This window comes from Octodon degus, unplaced genomic scaffold (genome assembly GCF_000260255.1).
Source record: "Octodon degus isolate 3935 unplaced genomic scaffold, OctDeg1.0 scaffold00018, whole genome shotgun sequence".
In the NCBI taxonomy this organism is placed as follows: Eukaryota; Metazoa; Chordata; class Mammalia; order Rodentia; family Octodontidae; genus Octodon; species Octodon degus.
In genome coordinates this window covers 23,807,603-23,824,819 of record NW_004524594.1, presented here as the reverse complement: position 1 = coordinate 23,824,819, position 17,217 = coordinate 23,807,603, and the positions used below count along the sequence as shown (strand labels likewise).

The window sequence follows — 17,217 nt, the reverse complement described above, 5'->3', positions numbered from 1 at the left end:
CTTCTCCATGCTGTGTTCTGCGCGAATTCCCAGAAGCCGCCCTGACCCATCCTGAGCTTTGGATCCACTTCCTCTCGGGTGTGTCTATCTGAGGAGTGGGCAGCCACCAGCTGAGATAGTCTGACATACCTAATGACTGTACGGGAGGTAAAGCTTATTGCCAGAGCCCGTGGTGAACAATTATTCAGGCAGATCTTGTGTATCTACTTGTTAGCTTGGTAGCAGAAGTTTAGGGAAGAAGAGGAAGATCTAAAATAAATTCAGGGCCAGCCAGATAGCTCAGTGGACTAAAGCACCTGCTGAGGCAGAGTGCAGTGGCCAGGGTTTCTATCCCCAGTGTGCCATGCCATCCCTGCCCCCAGGGCACGCTGAGACCATGAAGGGCACGGGCATGTGGCGCATGCCTGTAATCCCAGCACTTGGGAGGCTGAAAACAGGAGGATCACTATGAGTTCAATCTATGTAGTAAGACCCTGTACACCCTGTACCAAATACATAAAAATAAATAAAATAAATTCAGCAGAAATGCAATGAGAGGACAAGACCAGATGAGGGCTGTAAAGCTATACAATAGACAAGAGAGTACCAGAGGGGAAAATAAGTTTCTTTCACTGTATCAGGCAAATAGATAAAGGTAAATGGGTGACTGAGAGAGCTAGCTATATTAACTTAGTGATATATAAACCTTAGTGATATATAAGCCTTGCTAAATAGTTTAGGCTGGCCTTGAACTCACTATGTAGCCCACAATCCTTCCTCAGCCTCCCGAGTGCAGGGATTATAATGTGTGCCACATGCTGCTGGGTAGTGATCTATTTTTAACTCCATGCATACTCCATTTTCTTCCAGCATTCCTCAGGTGTTGGGAACCACTCACAGTGATGCTCATGGTCTGTGCTGTTTCTGTGAGCCCAGGATAGAGAAGCGAGAAGCACCGTGGCAATGAGGGAGAAGAGAGGCACCGCACGGGTGCTCCTAGAGTGCAGTCTCAATGACAAGATGTGTCGTAAGTACGGATATCGCAAATGCCTAGCTTCTGGTTTTATGGTTAAGGAGACTAGGGTCTGAATAAATACTAGAAGGCAGATGATTTGATTTCTGTCAGACATGAGAAGACCATGATGAAAAGAGAATGGGACCAGAGGCCATTGTCTTTGGGCACCGGGGGTAAGTGCCAGTTAGAGATCCTGATGCTGCAGCCTCTAACTTGGGGGAAAAACCGATAGAACAGGCACAGTGTACACTTGATGGGATAAGAACAAGGGACATGGGTTTCTACTAGGGGGAAGGCAGAGGAGGTGACATTCTGCATATGATGGGATGAAGATGGTGGGCAGAGGGAGTGTACAGCATCAGGTCACGCTCCGTAATTCTCTTCCCTTCCCATTTGCCTCCTCAGTTGTCCAGGGAGAGCAGTATGCGGTGGTCATTGTCCCAACTCTGCTGGTTGGTGCCTTCCTCGTCCTTCTTGCTGTCATCTTGTGGTTATTTATAAGAGGACAAAGATCTCAACGTCAGCGCCCTAGACTCCAAGGTAAAGGTCAAACATTGGGTTAGGCAGAGGCTCAGAGCAGACACATAGGAAAACTGTGAGCCAAATTTCAATGGCAGGTCCAGGAATCTCAGTGGCTGAAACAGGAGAAGTATGAGTTTCCTGCTGTGGAATTAGAAGTGAGACCCTTCTCCAGAGGTCCTGGGCTGGACCACCACTTACGTTTGCTGAGTGACAGAAAAGCAGGCAAGAGGGACTGCATATGACCTCTTCTGTCCTCTTTGCCCTGCTCCGAAATCCTTGACCATAGTAAGGCCTAAGAATCAAGAAAAAACCTAAAAGAGAAAACCCAAGGGTTTGTTGCCATCTTTGGAGGATAAGATTGTACTCTGCCTTACTTCCCATTGCTACCTTCTCCAAAGTATATGAGGAGAATATGAGAAGGAGTGATCTTCAGGCTAGTCTTGAGGTGTTAGGTAGGAGCCGCTATTGGTGCTCTCTGTGAAAGGTGGTGATTACACCCTTTTCATTCCTTATTGCTTGTTTTTGAATTTTTCACTTCTAGATCGGACTTGTACTGATTCTCCTGTTTACAGCCACCCAAGTGCTGGGATTGCAGGCTTGCGCCACCACACCCAGTCTCAATTGCAGTATCAGAGCGCCCTAGGGGTGGGGCTGGCTCGTCATGCCCAGGGACTGAACCCCTGGCCCCTGTGCTGGCTTGCAGGCACTTTAATCCGCTGAGCTATTTGGCCGGCCCCAATGTCAATTCTTTTATATTTCACTTGTCTTGATCGATGATGTAGAGTGTGCCTAAGGAGAGTCACATGGAGAGAAAACATTCTCTCAGGCTTCCACAGAGAGCACATTGGTCAAGCAATGGCCATGACTCATCCACATGGCTGACACTCACAAAGAATCTACAAACTGTGGTACAGGGTTTCAGGATAAATCCTGAAGGGATTTGACTGACCTTATCAGATACAAAAGTTACATTACTTGTTATATAGGTCTTGCTTTGTCTTGGTCTTGACCATCTAGCAGAGAAGTGTGGGAATGGAGTATAGATGGTAAAGCCATATTAATACGCTGAGCTATAAAAAGCTCAAGTCAACAACTTTTTTTTTTTTTTTTTTGAACAGAGGATTGAGCTCAGGCCCTGGCACTTGCCAGGCAAGCATTTATTCCACTGAGCCATCCCCCCTACCAAGTCAACAACTTCTATCTTCGCCAGTCTTATGGAAAACCCACTACTATTATGGACTACTGGACAATATTGGAATATTTTGCTGAATTCAGGCACCTACAATATTTAAATGACAATGGAATACCCTTTTCTGACAAAACTAAACAAAAAAGAGGGATACAAATGAATGACCAGGGCTGGTGAGATGGCTCAGTGGTCTAAAGCACCTACTTAGAACAAGCTTAGCAAATCACAGGGACCGCGGTTCAATCCCCCAGCACCACATGCCAGCCAGCCCCGCCCCCTGGTGGGCTGAGCTGGCCACACACACACACACACACACACACACACACATAAATAAAAAAATAAAATTTAAAAAAATAAAAAAAAACAAAAAAAACAAATGAATGACCATTTTGTATCTGTATGTTCAAAATAGTTAAGATAGATACACAGCTGCATACTCTTGGATCATTGAATAGAGAGATTTTTTCTAGTAGTGTTTGTGGACAGTATATCATGTCGGCATCTTGTACAATTAATAACCAACAAGGCAACAATGTGCAATGTATTAATTAGTGAAACTGTGCTAGTAATTGGTTTTGAAACTGTCTCTTTGCTATTCGTTTCTCAGTAAAATTATAATTTTTTTTTTCACTTTTCTGGAAAACCTCTCAAAGAAATTGTTTAAACTCATGCTTGGTGGGGCTGGGGAGATAGCTCAGTTGAATAAGTGCATGCCTGGCAAGTGCAAGGGCCTGAGTTCAATCCCCAGCTCTGCCAAACAAAACAAAACAAAACAAAACAAAACAAAACAAAACAAAACAACCCCTCATGCTTGGGCTGTCCAGATAGCTCAGAGGACTAAAGCACCTGCTTAGGCAGAGCACAGCAGCCAGGGTTTGATTCCTAGCATGCCATGCTGGCCCCACCCCAGGGGTGCCCTGAGAGGGCGATTGAGACTGGGCGTGGTGGTACACACCTGTAATTGCAGCACTTGGGAGGCTGAAAACAGAAGAATCGCTCCGAGTCTGATCTACATAGTGAGACCTTGTACGTAATACACACACAAACACACACACACACACACACACACACACACACACACACCTTATTCTTGTTACTTCTCTTCACATTCTTTTTTTCAACTCAATACAGTAAGGCTCATATATCTTCCACTCCACCCAAACAGCTCTTTCCAAGCTCAGTAAACTGCTGTGTTCATCAGTCTGATGATCATTTCTTAGTTCTCATCTTACTTGACCTGTAAAAAGCATTAGAAACAATTTTGCACTTCTGTTTTCTGGGAACTTTTTGGTTTTTTGGACCCAGGGTCTCATTATGCAGTTCAGGCTGGTCTGGACTCACTGTATAGCTCAGGCTGGCCTTGAACTCATGGTCCTCCTCCTGCCTCAGCCTCCTGAGTGCTTGGCTTACAGGTGTGTCCTACCATGCCCAGCTCTGGAACATTATTTTGAAAAAGATTTACAAATGATATAGTTTTCATCCCTTTGCATTTAATTACTTTTTTAATTATGATCTTGGTTGCTGAAACTAGATTCTTACATTAAAAGACCTGTTTTTGCAGATTCAATATAATACACATCTCATCTGCAATATGTCTAAAACAAGGGTGTTGAAATTCCCTTTCAACTCTCTTCCTTGGGCCATCTTCTCTGCCTCAAGAAATGATTTTCAGCCAAAACCTTTGAAGATATCCTTGATTCTCCTCTTTTCTCATAGCCTGGGTCCAGCTCATTAGCAAAACCATAAATAATATACCCAAGTCACTCTTGCTTCTCACCTACCCCTAAATTCTTTGCCTACTTGGTTCCTACCCTATCTGTTACAAAGTTTTCCCCTAGATATTCATTCACCTTTTGGGTCCCTGCTGAGTCCTCCACCTCCAGTAGGCTACCTTCCTCCTGCTCAGAATGAAGTAAGACAAAATTCTTCCCAGAGTCTTATGTGATCCAGGCCTCTCTGGCTTTATCTCCTACAACCCTCCCATGATTCACTAGGCTCTAAATATATCAAGTATGAGCTTCTTCAAATATATCATGTATGCTTTTTTTCTTAGTGCCATTGTACATCTTGCTCCCTTTGTCTAGAATAGTCTCCCTGATACCAGCATGGTTTGCTCCCTAATTTTTTCCAGTTCTTCAAATATCTTTGTATCAGAAAGCTTCTTCTTGGGAGTTCTGATGCTATCAGAAAATAGCATCATTGATGCTGCTTTTTAACTTCACTCCGAAAGATTCACTGCCTCAAACATTAATATATATATATATATATATACTCTCACTAGCAAGTTTTTTTCCCTGAGGGAATATGAAATAATTTGACTCTTACAATAACTCAAGGCAGGAAGAATAACCACAGCTGGTGGTTGAGGGGATATGCAAACTTTTCTTTCAAGTGGAGAAGCCGTGTGATGGACATAAATGCGGGTCCACACTGGTAGTCAGACCATTTTTAGACATACGTGGTTTGGCACCTACTCAGGAACTTCCTTGTTTCTGTATAGCACACTCATGGGGAATACTCACTTGCAATCCTGAGTAAGACAGAAAGGAGATGCCATGATTGCTTTCTAGGGGTGCATCTTGAGTCCTCCAAGAAGTAATGGGGATTATTAGAAAGGCTCCACAAGTTTGGTATTGACCACTTATACAGAGAGAACTATAGACAGACATCCTTACATTGGCTAGAGACAAAATTGCTGAAGGACCTTCTTGGCTATTTTTTTAATAGGCTCTCTTCTTCTATAGAATCCAGGACTGGTTCATATCACCTTTTTGTTTTAGGCGTTGCATCCATGCCCGTATCCAGGGGTCAAACCCGGAAAGCAGCAGAACCCACAGGGAAAGTTGTCATGCCACTTACGGAGACATCTGTGGAAAGTTTCCTACGGGCTACCACACCTTCCCTAGCGAAGCTACAGGTACCCAGGGATCAAGTCTCTGAAGTTCTGGAGCAAATCCATAAGGGCAGTTGTGGGAACATCTATCGAACCACTATGATCACTGGGGACCCTCCTAAGCCCAAGAGTGTTGTTCTCAAGGCTTTAAAAGGTAAGATGAAAAGGGCCAGACCTTTTACTTCTTTTTACTTTTTCCCAGTAATCCCTTTACAGTAACTGTTAATGAGCGTTGCAAATTTTGAATAAGATTCTGCGATTTTTTTTTTTTTACTGTTTCGCTTTCCTAATTTCTCTCTTTCTGTTTCTCTCCCACTAAAACAGAACAAAGACAAGCAAGGATATTAACCAAAAGGCCTAGACAGTGATAATATTTCAATGTGAACAGAACATTTTTCTATTTAGGGAGAGGAACCCTTATTCAGCTTAAGGTCTATGATTCTGTGACTCTTGTTAAAAGGCCAGTGACTTTGAATACTATTTTCTTCCAATTAATCTTTATGTTACTTTTTGTTTGCACTTCCTCTCCTCTGAGGCCATGGGTATTACCATCTGAAGCTGCCCACTACCCCAGCTCTTCTTCTTTTGCAGAACCAGCTGGGCTCCAGGAGGTACAGTACTTCATGGGGCGAATCCAGTTCCATCAGTACCTGGGGAAACATCAGAACCTGGTCCACCTGGAAGGCTGCTGCACAGAAAGGCTGCCCCTCTATATGCTGTTGGAAGATGTGGCCCAAGGGAACCTGCTCAGCTTTCTTTGGACCTGTCGCCGGGTGAGCAGTAGGGTACAAATGTTAGGAGGGAAAGACTGGACTGGTTGATTGGCTGTTCGCATGTCAATTAGCATCACAAATAACAAAATCTAAGAGAGAATATAGTAGTATAACAGGGTACTTTGAGTATCATTGTTCAATAGAATAATTATAATGATAGGAAAGTTCCACACCTACCCGATCCACTGGTTACATGTGGCAATTAAACACTTGAAATGTGGTGTATGTGATTGAGAAATTGAATTTTAAATTTTATTTAATTTTAAATAATGTAAGTGTAAACAGACATGAGGCAAATAACAACAGTACCAGGTAGTGGAAATTTAGAGTATGAGTTCTCATCTCTACTAGCTCTGTCATTTTTGGTTTTACATCTCTGATTTTGAAATTTTTAAATTTAAAGTGAAAGTCATAACACATTATTACAAAAAGGCAAAAAACTCTATGTATAAAAACATAGCAGTGATTAAAACTTAGAAGTCCTCAAAATGATAGCTGTTGCAATAATTATGTAATGTAACTATTATTAGAATGCTTGTATTTCTTTTATTGTTACTGTTAAGTGCATCTTCCATTGAGTAACATTTCCCTCATATGCCAAGGCTGATGAGGAACAAATTCAGCTTGTGAATTTGTGTACCCCTACCTCATATTCCTAAAAATGTTTAGAAACTTCCATCTCAAGCGGAAGTCCTGTCCCTTACAACTTCCTTATTTCTCTATTACCTTTTCTGGAGAGCTACTTGTTTTTCAACTTTTTCTCTTGTTAGTGAGCAAATTCAGTATTAATTGAACTTCCACAATATGCTAATTTTTATTGCACAACCAAATATATATGAAAAGGGGCCATGCTCATGTCTTTTGTCCAGTGATACAAATAGGACAATGTGCAGGTCTTTAGGCATTTTATCTATGACTTATTCTCTACTCTTCCTTTCTTTCTTTCTTTCTTTCTTTCTTTCCATTTTATACAACTACCATGCCTCTGTATTGTGGACCATCTTCATACACTTTTCTTAATCCTTCAGACTTCTTCTTCCTCTTCCTTGCTGCTGTGGGCACTCATTCTGCAGATGTCATCAAAAGCTTTCTTGGTCTCTTAAGCAGAATCTGCTCTTTTCACTCCACTATCCCATGCTCTCTTTTTACTGTACACTTCCTCCTTGGCACCTCAGAGAGATGCAGCCATTTGCTTATTTACTGACAACTTGATTCTAATTCATGCATATCTGCCACGAAGAATCACAGCAGCAGCTATGTTAATTTTGCTCACTCCTGTGAAACTGGAGTATGAGCCTTTAATAAAGATATATTGTGTCCATGTATTAAATTAACTATGTGCGGGCACGCACACACACACACACACACACACACACACACACACACACACCCTGTTCCAGAAAAACTGCCACTTCATTCAGGGGATAGTCTTCTACATAATTTCTTATCTGTTATTCATCTTCATTCTTTGTTATTCTTCTAGTCCAAAGACCTACACATCTACATGTTCCTAAATATTTCAAAATCTTTCATATCAGTTACTTTTGGATGCTTTTTTGGTGTTTTTGTTTGTTTTTTTTGAGACAGAGTCTTACTATGTAGTTTGGGGTGACCTTAAATTTACTGGGTAGCTCAGGCTGGCCTCCAACTCACACTAATCCTCCTGCCTCAGCCTCCTGAGTGGTGGGATTATACAGGTGCACCATTTCTCTTTGACTCTTGTTCCTTATGTGTTTGTATAGTTTTTCTTGGCATTGATACCTGCATTTCAAAGTGTATCTGCCATACTTTTTAAAATCACCTGTTAATGCCTCTTTGATACAGTGTTCTCTCTGTGAAAGCTTGAGAGAATGTTTTCTCTCCATGTGACTCTCCTTAGGCACACTCTACGTCATCTATCACTTTCCTCTTTGGCCCCATAATCTCCTTGATCAGAAAATTTGGGACACTACTGAGTTACATGACGTTACAGTACAAGTTCTCATATGTCCTGAGTTTTAATTGACCTTAGAAGGCTAGGGCCAAAATGTTGGCTTTCCTTGTAGCCCTCCCTTTTCTCTAATTTTGGTCTGCAAACTTAGGTTGTTAACCCTCCAGAAGACAAGCTTATTGTTATTACCTTACAACTTAGGCTGTTAAGCCTAACCTCACTATCTGTCTGCATATCAAACATCTTGGGCATAATATGGAACAGGTATTTTTCATCAAGTATTGATATGTTGAACTTTAAATCCCTACAGAATATGATAAAAAACATTTAAAAAATTAGAATATATTTTATACAGTGTTTTTTTCTCTGTTTAGGATGTGATGACCATGGATGGTCTTCTTTATGATCTCACAGAAAAACAAGTCTATCACATTGGAAAGCAGGTCCTTCTGGCTCTGGTAAATTTCGGCAACAGATGGTGGAATTTTTTCTTATTAGTTTAGCACTTGAGGCATGAAATTTCCATATTCATAGTACTAAATAAATTATATATTTTACATACATTTTTAATAAATTAGAGGGGCCGGGGAGATGGCTCAGTAGAATCAGCGCTTGCCTGGCAAGCACAAGGGCCTGAGTACAATCCCCAGTTCTGCAAAAAAAAAAAAAAAAATTAGAAGTCAGGGGATAGTCATTGAAGTACTGATATTATTTTAGACCTTTCTAAAACAATCATTTAAATTTAAATGTTAAAACAGTTAGATAATACAGGATTAGAAATTAAAGGCAGAAGGTAGTTGGAGTTTATAGAAGAAAACAGTAAAAATTAGAAATTTTTTACTCAGTCTTAAATTTAAAAACCTGGGCAAAGGTTCGGCTTGATTCTCTTATGTCCCCATATAGACACAACAGAGGAAAATAGGGAAACAAATTAAGAGAAGATGTGGGAATGAAACTGAATGAATTAAAGTTTAAGGCACCAAAAGTTTACAAATTTATGCCTGAAAAACAAGGCAAACAAGTTCAGAACATGTTTGATTGGAGACTTGCTTTGATAATAAGAAGTCTGATAGGGTGTATTTCTACTTAAAAAAAATATGAGTGGAAGAAGAAAAATGAGAAGAGGCAGCAGTGGGATTATTTTTTATGTTAAGCTAATTTGAGGAGGTAACTGAACTCTAAGATTAAGAAAAATAATTTACCTTTACCAGAATTACTAAGGAAATTTATTTTTTTAAAGGAATTAATTTAATCAAATTAATTAAGGAAATTTAGATGAGTATTTCTAGGCAGTTATTCAAAAGCTGTGTTCAAAATTAGCATTTGCTATAGAAGAATTTAGGCTTAGTGAAGCTACTATTTTAACTATTTGATATATCTTTTCACACCTTAATGTGTGAAATAATCCAGCACTCTAAATCAAGTCAGAAAATTTTATTTTTTATTTATTTTTTAAAGAAAATTTTAGAATTAAAAAAAATTAAGGTTAGAGAAAAACAATAGTTACAGTTAAAGCTCTTATGCAACAAGGGAGAGGACGTTTCATATAAGTGATTCTTATCTGCAGTGGCTATAATATTTACCTGTTACTTATGTCCCCTTGATAAGGAGGGTGTCAGATGCCAGCTTACCATGTCTTTTTTCTTTTTTTACTTTTTTGCGGTACCAGGGATTGAACTCAGGACCCTGTACTTGCCAGGCAAGCACTTATCCTACTGAGCTATTTCCCCAGCCCTGCATTGTCTTTTTCTTGAGGCAAGATTTCACTATGTAGCCCAGGCTGGGCTCAAACTTGTGGTGATCCTCCTGCCTCAGCCTCTCAAGTGCTGGGATTACACATTGTGCACCACCATAATTGCAAAGGTACCTATAGGGATGAACTGATTTGTAAGTCAATGCCCTGAATTACTTGTACTAAGGCTATATTATAGTATTTATTTTTAATAACTTTTAAGTCAGTATATTCCTTGTCTTCTCATTACAGTATAATTTAATGATTCTAAAACCTCAAGAGACAGAAAACTGCTAGTCACTGTCTCTTTCATCAATGAATGGAAATTATCACTTTAACCTTTTCATTTTTCTATATTTGTTCAGTTATTGAGCCCTCAATTTCTAGCTCTTCAGTCATGCATAAAATCTCAGCTTCTCCATGTATCTTGATGTAGCTCAGTGGTACAATGTTTGCCTACTACGTATGAGGGCCTGGGTTCAGTCCTTAGCACTGCAAAAACAAATAAATCAACATTTAATACTGTCATTCATATTATTTACTCAGTTTGCTAATATTATATATAAGGCAAAAATGTCTGTTCTGTTAACATGCTTTGAAAGTGCTATCTAATGAGCCTTGTTGGGAGTAGAACATTCTCTGATCGTTTTGAGGTGTCCTAGAACTATTTCTCTTATCTGTGAGTGGGACTTTGACCTTCAGGCAGCTGATTATTTGTGATCCTGTGCTGCCAGGAATTCCTGCAGGATAAGCAGCTGTTCCATGGAGATGTGGCAGCCAGAAATATCTTGATCCAAAAGGATCTGACTGCTAAGCTCTGTGGACTAGGCTTGGCCTATGAAGTCCATGCGCAAGGGGCCTTCTCCGCTACTCGAACCGTACCTCTCAAGTGGCTCGCTCCAGAGCGTCTTCTCTTGAGAACTGCTGGCTTCAAAGGAGACATGTACGGTTTGTTCCTGGCCTCTACATTTCTTCCCTTCATGACTTGGATGTACCCTCTGAATATGATTTTGTGGGATTTGCAAATGAAATCTCTCTCTCCTTGGAAGTCAGGCTTACTCTTAAGCAGAAATGCTAATGTGATAGAATTTATGTTTGACAATCCTCTTAATAGTGCTTTTCCTTCTGGACTAAATTAGCAGACTTCACTGGGAATAAAAAAGGAAAATTAAAACATTATTCACAGCCATATCTGAGGATTGAATCTAGTTGTCCTCAAGGGTATATGTCCATGTAAGACCAATTAAGCAAAATAAAACAAACTAAAGCAAACAGAACATACATACCTCAAATAATTTATTTTAAGTTAAAACGTAAACATAGGGCTGGGGCAATAGCTTGGCAGTCCAAGCGTCTGCCTGGCAAAAGCAAGCTCCTGAATTCGATCCCTGGTACCACATGCCCAGCTGGCCCCGAAATTGGGTGTGGTGGCACATTCTTGTGGCCTCAGAACTGGGGAGGCTGAGACAGGAGGATCACTATGAGTCTAAACTGCGTAGTGAGACCCTGTAACAAATATCCAAAATGTCTGTTGACATTTTTCTTAGATTTGAGCAAATAGATCTACTGAGAAAATGGTGAATAAAAGATAAATCTCGCTTGGCCCTGTGTTGAGAATAAAGGCTGACATTTTAGCATAGAAGGATGGGAAAGAATAAAAGATGGAGAGAGAACTTTCTCCATTTGGGCAAATGGCCTGCATTTGCATTCACACATGTAAACATCTATTAATGTGAAATACAGAAAAAGACACAGATCTGATCTTCAAAGAGTTTAGAATCTAAAGGAACTGGAAAGAAATACTTTCAAGTATTTTTGTCATATCTCTTTGATTCTCTTTCATTAGCTTCTTTTTGGTGGTTCTTGATGGCTTCTGATATTTGACCTCTGTTCAGAAAAGGAAAAACAGACATTAAGTAGATGGATTTGTTTCTTTTTCAGCTGGTCCTTTGGGATTCTGCTCTATGAGATGGTGACTCTCGGTAAGGATGATCCCCACAAGGGGGGAGGATAGATGATATTTTATTTGAGAAAGTATTTCAGAACAGGCCCTCTCTACCTTGCTTGCTCTATCCTCTTTCTCTTAACTTTCTTTCACTGTCTTCCTCTTTTATCTTTTTTTCATCCAAACAATATCAACTTTCAGGGGATGTTTTCGAATACAAAGCATAAGTTCCAGAGTGATTTTTCTGTAACATAAAATATTTTAGACTTATATTAATCCACTCAACTAAGAAACTGCAGCACTTTCCTAAGTTATGAATAGTAGAAGTCTGCTTTGTCTTATTTTATTATTTTCTAAAGACTAAAAATTCTTCTAAATTTACCAAACTTAATCCTTACTTGATCAACATGGGGGAACTATGTTGTATCTAGTATTCTTCCTATTGCTAGATCCTTTGCAGGTGATTGGCCCAAGTTACTGGAGGGCAGAGTTATTTGCAGTGCACACATTACAGAGCTCTGAAGTTCTCTTGCTCCTTTTCTTTCCATATTGCCAGGGGCACCACCCTATCCAGAAGTCCCTCCTACCAGCATTCTACAGTATCTGCAGAGAGGGAAAATCATGCAGAGGCCCAGTAGCTGCACACATACCATGTAAGTGGCTTTTAAAGGTCTGCTTTCCTGTGATACAAAAACGTAATTGGATTAAAAAACATACACCTTTCAAAATGGCCCAGATGAGCCTTAGCTGTCCTTATTCCCTAGTGCACAGCCTTAGACAAAGCCCGCAGGGTGAAACATGTTGTTCATGTATTAGATACTGTCTCAGTTACTCTTGTCTCGTTGCTGGGACAAATACCCAACACTCAAAATGAAGGAAGGAAAGGTTTATTTAGCTTATGAAACTTCAGCAAGCATTTTTCCCAGACTTTCTATGTCTATGAGCTTGTCTTTCATACTGGAGGAAACACTTCAGTGACAAATGGCCTGGCCTTAAAGAATTTAAGAGTTTGGTAAATAGATATCTGAAACAACATGAAATTGGCATACAGTAGAATGAGTCAGAGCTCCATCACAGAGGGAAAGAGATAGAAGTTTATTTTATTTTTATTTTATTTTTTGGCGGAACTGGGGATTGAACTCAGGCCCTTGTACTTGTCAGGGAAGCGCTTATTCTACTGAGCCATCTCCCCAGACCCAAGATACAGGTCTAGCACTAGCCCTACAACTTCAGTGTATGTTGCTTACAATGTATAGGGAACAATAATCTTATCACCTTCTCCGTAGTTTGCTTTTTAAACTTTTATTGATTTGGTACAAGGTCTTGCCATGCAGCTTGGACTTGTAGTGATCCTCCTGTCTCAGCCTCCACAGCACTGGGATTATAGGTATGTGCCACCACGCCCAGTTTCGGTGGCCTGCACTATGTGCCCAACACAGCACGTGGTACCACAGGTTGAACCCAGGTCCTTGCGCTTGCCATCCAGGCGCTTAGACTGCCCAGCTATCTCCCCAGTCCACCTTCTCTGTAGTTTGAAAAATCTGATCATTTCTAGTTTAAAGAGGTCACACCAGGAAGATGTTATTAAGAGACTATCATATAAAAAGGATGAAAAGGAATGTCAGTCCCTGGGAAAAACACACACACAAAAAGGTCAAATAAAATATTTAAAACTTTTTGTTACTATTAATGTTTGTTAGCAGAGAAGCCGTGCTCTCCACTGTCTCCCTCAACCCATTCACAGGTACAACATTATGAAGTCCTGTTGGCGCTGGAGTGAGGACTCCCGGCCCTCCCCAGAAGAGCTGTGCTCCCGCATTGAAGCTGCTGCTAAGACTGCAGATGACAAGGCTGTGCTGCAAGTGCCAGAGCTAGTGGTGCCTGAGCTGTACGCGGCGGTGGCTGGCATCAGCGTGGAGAGCCTCTCCTACTGCTACAGCATCCTTTGAAGACTGTCAGCAAGATGCATTTTTACAGGTGATCATTACCGAATCAATCTCTCCAAGAACAGAAAATGGACTTTCTGGTGGGGCCTGAAGGGAAAAAAGGGACAGAGATCACGGACCTTCTTCACATTTCCCTAGAAAGCTGAAATGATGCTAGACGCGGCGCTATGCACCTGAATCTCAGAAGCAAGAAAAGCTCTGTCTCAGAGCACTGTCCATGCCTGGAGAACTTGGGCAAAAGTAATGTGGAAGCCGTTAAGAAGGTAGTTTTAAAAATCTGCAGTTTGTTGGGGTAGACTCTTTCCTCCTACCCCAGGCTAGTTTACTGCTGAAAAATGTCTTTAAACATGTAATTAGAAGGCTCAAAGGAACTCAAATGAAATGTACACAAATCCACACAAAGGAATTCATCAACAAAATTCAAGGTCCTGCTGGCTCAGGAGTATAAGTATGGAGAAAGATCTCCTTCGAGGGGAAGTCTGGTCCCCTTTATGTGGCAGGAACATAAAGTTCTTCAGTTGTCCCTTTGTGTGTGTGTGTGTGTTTTTTTTTTTTTTTTTTTTTTAGGGAAGGGTCTACAGGGTGTTTAGGGTCTCACTACTAGATTGGATTCCTAGTGATCTGCCTGTTTACAGCCTTCCAAGAGCTGGGACTACAGGTGTGCGCCACCACACCCAGTCTCAATTGCTGTCTCAGTGTGTCCCGAGGGCAGGGCCAGCGTAGCAGGCCTGGGGATCGAAACCCAGGCCCCTGTGCCTGCTTGCAGGTGCTTTAATTCGCTGAGCTATTTGGCTGGCCCAAGTTGTCCCTTTATGTAGAGCTGGGGAACTATAAAATATAAAACTGAGTTTCCTTTTGGATACAGACAGCATATTACATTTTTATCTAATGCTGAGACTGGTGATTCTTGTTTGGTTCTCTTCTTACGTATTTGTGGAACTTGGAATTGATCTCAGGGATTTTGCATTGGGCTCTGTCCTCAGCCTTTTTTATTTTGAAATATGCTCTCCTAAGGTTCCTAGAATGGGCTTGAACTTATGATCCTTCTGCCTCAACATGCCAGTACTGTGGAAACACACAATTCCTTAGCTGGCTGATATTACTTTTAATTAGAAGCTGGAGGAATCATTTCATGATTAGTAGCATGCAACACGTATTGCTCATCAACTCTGCTTCCTGATTCTTGTTAACTCTTGAGAATATTCAATCAGAGATGAAAATATTCTGAGTATGTTAAACAAGAAACAAGGGAGTGAAAAATCTTAGCTAAAATGGTTATGAACAAGAGCTAGATAAGAAAATAATCTGATATAGGCCACCAACTTCTAACTTGAGATCATCCCTTGATGTTTTATGAGACACTTCATTAAATTAATATTTGTAAAGTGCAAATAAGCTTCTCTGATATGCAACTACCAAAATCTCCACAATTAGGGAAGCTAAAAGTAAAAAAATGTAAATTTATGTTAATAGAAAAAGTCAAGCATGCTATGAGATGCAAACTACATCACCAGAAAAGAAATTTCTTGTGTGTAAAATGGGGATGATTACCTACCTCACAGGGTTGTTGTGAGGATTTATGAGAATACATACTTGCACAGTATCTGGTATATAGTAATATATCTGCTCAATAAATGTCTTTCACTTTTCCTATGACAGGACCATTAATATCTATTTTACTTAAAATATACTGTTGTCAAGAAGAAAGCCTCAGTGTGACACTGCAAAACAGGATATACCTAAGGATGATGGTACGGTACAAGTACTGTGTGACCAAAATCATGAAGTCAGCAATGTTTTTCTTTTCTGTATTAGAGATTGAACCCAAAGTCTCTGTACTGAGCTATACCCGCAGGTCTTTTTTTTTTTTTTTTTTTTAGATAGTACTCTGTTAAATTGGCCAGGCTGGCATCAAATTTTTGATCCTCCTGTCTCAGCCTCTCAGAGTGCCAGGATTACACAAATGTACTACCATGCCTAGCTTGAAGTGAACTTTTTTGTTTTTTAAAGTATTTAGTACAGGTCTTTAGGGTCTCATTACACAGACTGTACTCGTAATGATCCTGTTTCCAGCCTCCTAAGTGCTGGGATCACACATGTGTACCACCACACCTAGACTCAGTCACCCTCTCAGCGGGCCCAATGAGCCAGGCCAGCATGGCATGCCAGGGATTGAACCTGGCTGCTGCGTTCTACCTAAGCAAGTTCTTTAGTCTGCTATCTCGCCAGCCCTTGAACTTTTTTTTTTGTATGAGCATTTCTATGATGAAAATGATCTCCTACTATTTCATTATATTTAAAATATCACAGGACGATTTTGTTGAATACAGTCATGTGAGATTTTAAAGGTCATCGTGGTTATACTAGAAGGGACATCTAAGGCTAGTGTAGAAGAGATGACTGGCAGCTGAGACAGTTGCAGAAGCTGGACTCCAGCTGGAGTCACGATGAGTCAGTGAAAAGGAGGATGATTCTTGCCCCTGTGGGAATGCCACAGAGTGCAGTCAGGGTTTAAGTGGGCTATGAGTGGCAAGAAGGGAAAAAGGAAGTAGAGTGGCTTCCTACAAAATGATGTAATACAGAATTCTACTGCTGCCTCTTAGCCATTCATAATTTTCAAAGTATTTATTTGAGTATTTTTAAAAATTGAGTTTTAAAACTCTTTGTGCCAGGCACCGGGCCAAGTACTGGATATGATGAAACAGAAGACCGCTGTTTTGTTTGTTAGTATTTGTTTTGGTCTGAGGGAGAGAGGCAGTGACTGCTCATTTTAAATGTTTACTTCTAGTTTCATTGCTGTCCTGGATATAGTTTGGGAAGCTGGATTGAGTAACTTTTACTCTAAGAAAACTGAATGTTTCTCTCGGTTTTGCAGACTTCTTCCAAAAGAAGGATTGTATTTCTGAGGTTCTATTTCTGACATCTTTGACTTTCCAGCAATTTATTTCCAGGGTAATGAACAGAAAAGAGAAGTCTTTACCATTTAAACAAGTTTAATCCATATAGGTTCTGTTTTATTGTTTTGACTGCCCCTTGGTCAGCTTTGATTTTTTTCCCATCTATGTTGTATGGTAAAAAAAAAAAAAAAAAAAAAAAAAAAAAATTCAGCAGTTAGGACCTTGGTAAACCGCAGACCAAAGTGTCTAACAGAAACTTAAAGAAGTTTAACATAAATGATCTGAACCAGCAGTTATCAAATCATCTTCATATAGAACAACTGTTATGCCAGATTTAGGTATTCTGCTATAAAAATTGAATAACAGTAATGATTTTCATCATTTTAAAATATAAAA

General features: G+C 40.3%; 1 protein-coding gene across 2 annotated transcripts; it reads left to right on the top strand.

The window, feature by feature from the left end:
* The first annotated feature begins 867 nt into the window (after positions 1-867).
* Styk1 (serine/threonine/tyrosine kinase 1) lies at positions 868-15,659 on the top strand. 2 transcript variants are annotated; one of them, XM_023710784.1, is made up of 10 exons: positions 868-1,006; positions 1,400-1,534; positions 5,486-5,752; positions 6,190-6,371; positions 8,676-8,759; positions 10,768-10,976; positions 11,975-12,015; positions 12,535-12,631; positions 13,723-13,955; positions 15,584-15,659. In XM_023710784.1, the coding sequence occupies exons 1-9, from the start codon at positions 943-945 to the stop codon at positions 13,925-13,927; spliced, it is 1,284 nt and encodes a 427-aa protein (XP_023566552.1). In that variant the 5' UTR covers positions 868-942; the 3' UTR covers positions 13,928-13,955; positions 15,584-15,659. The 2 variants fall into 2 exon arrangements, with proteins under 2 accessions (XP_023566552.1, XP_004627322.1); XM_004627265.2 differs by lacking the exon at positions 15,584-15,659 and having other exon boundaries at positions 13,723-14,476.
* The last annotated feature ends 1,558 nt before the right edge of the window (positions 15,660-17,217 follow it).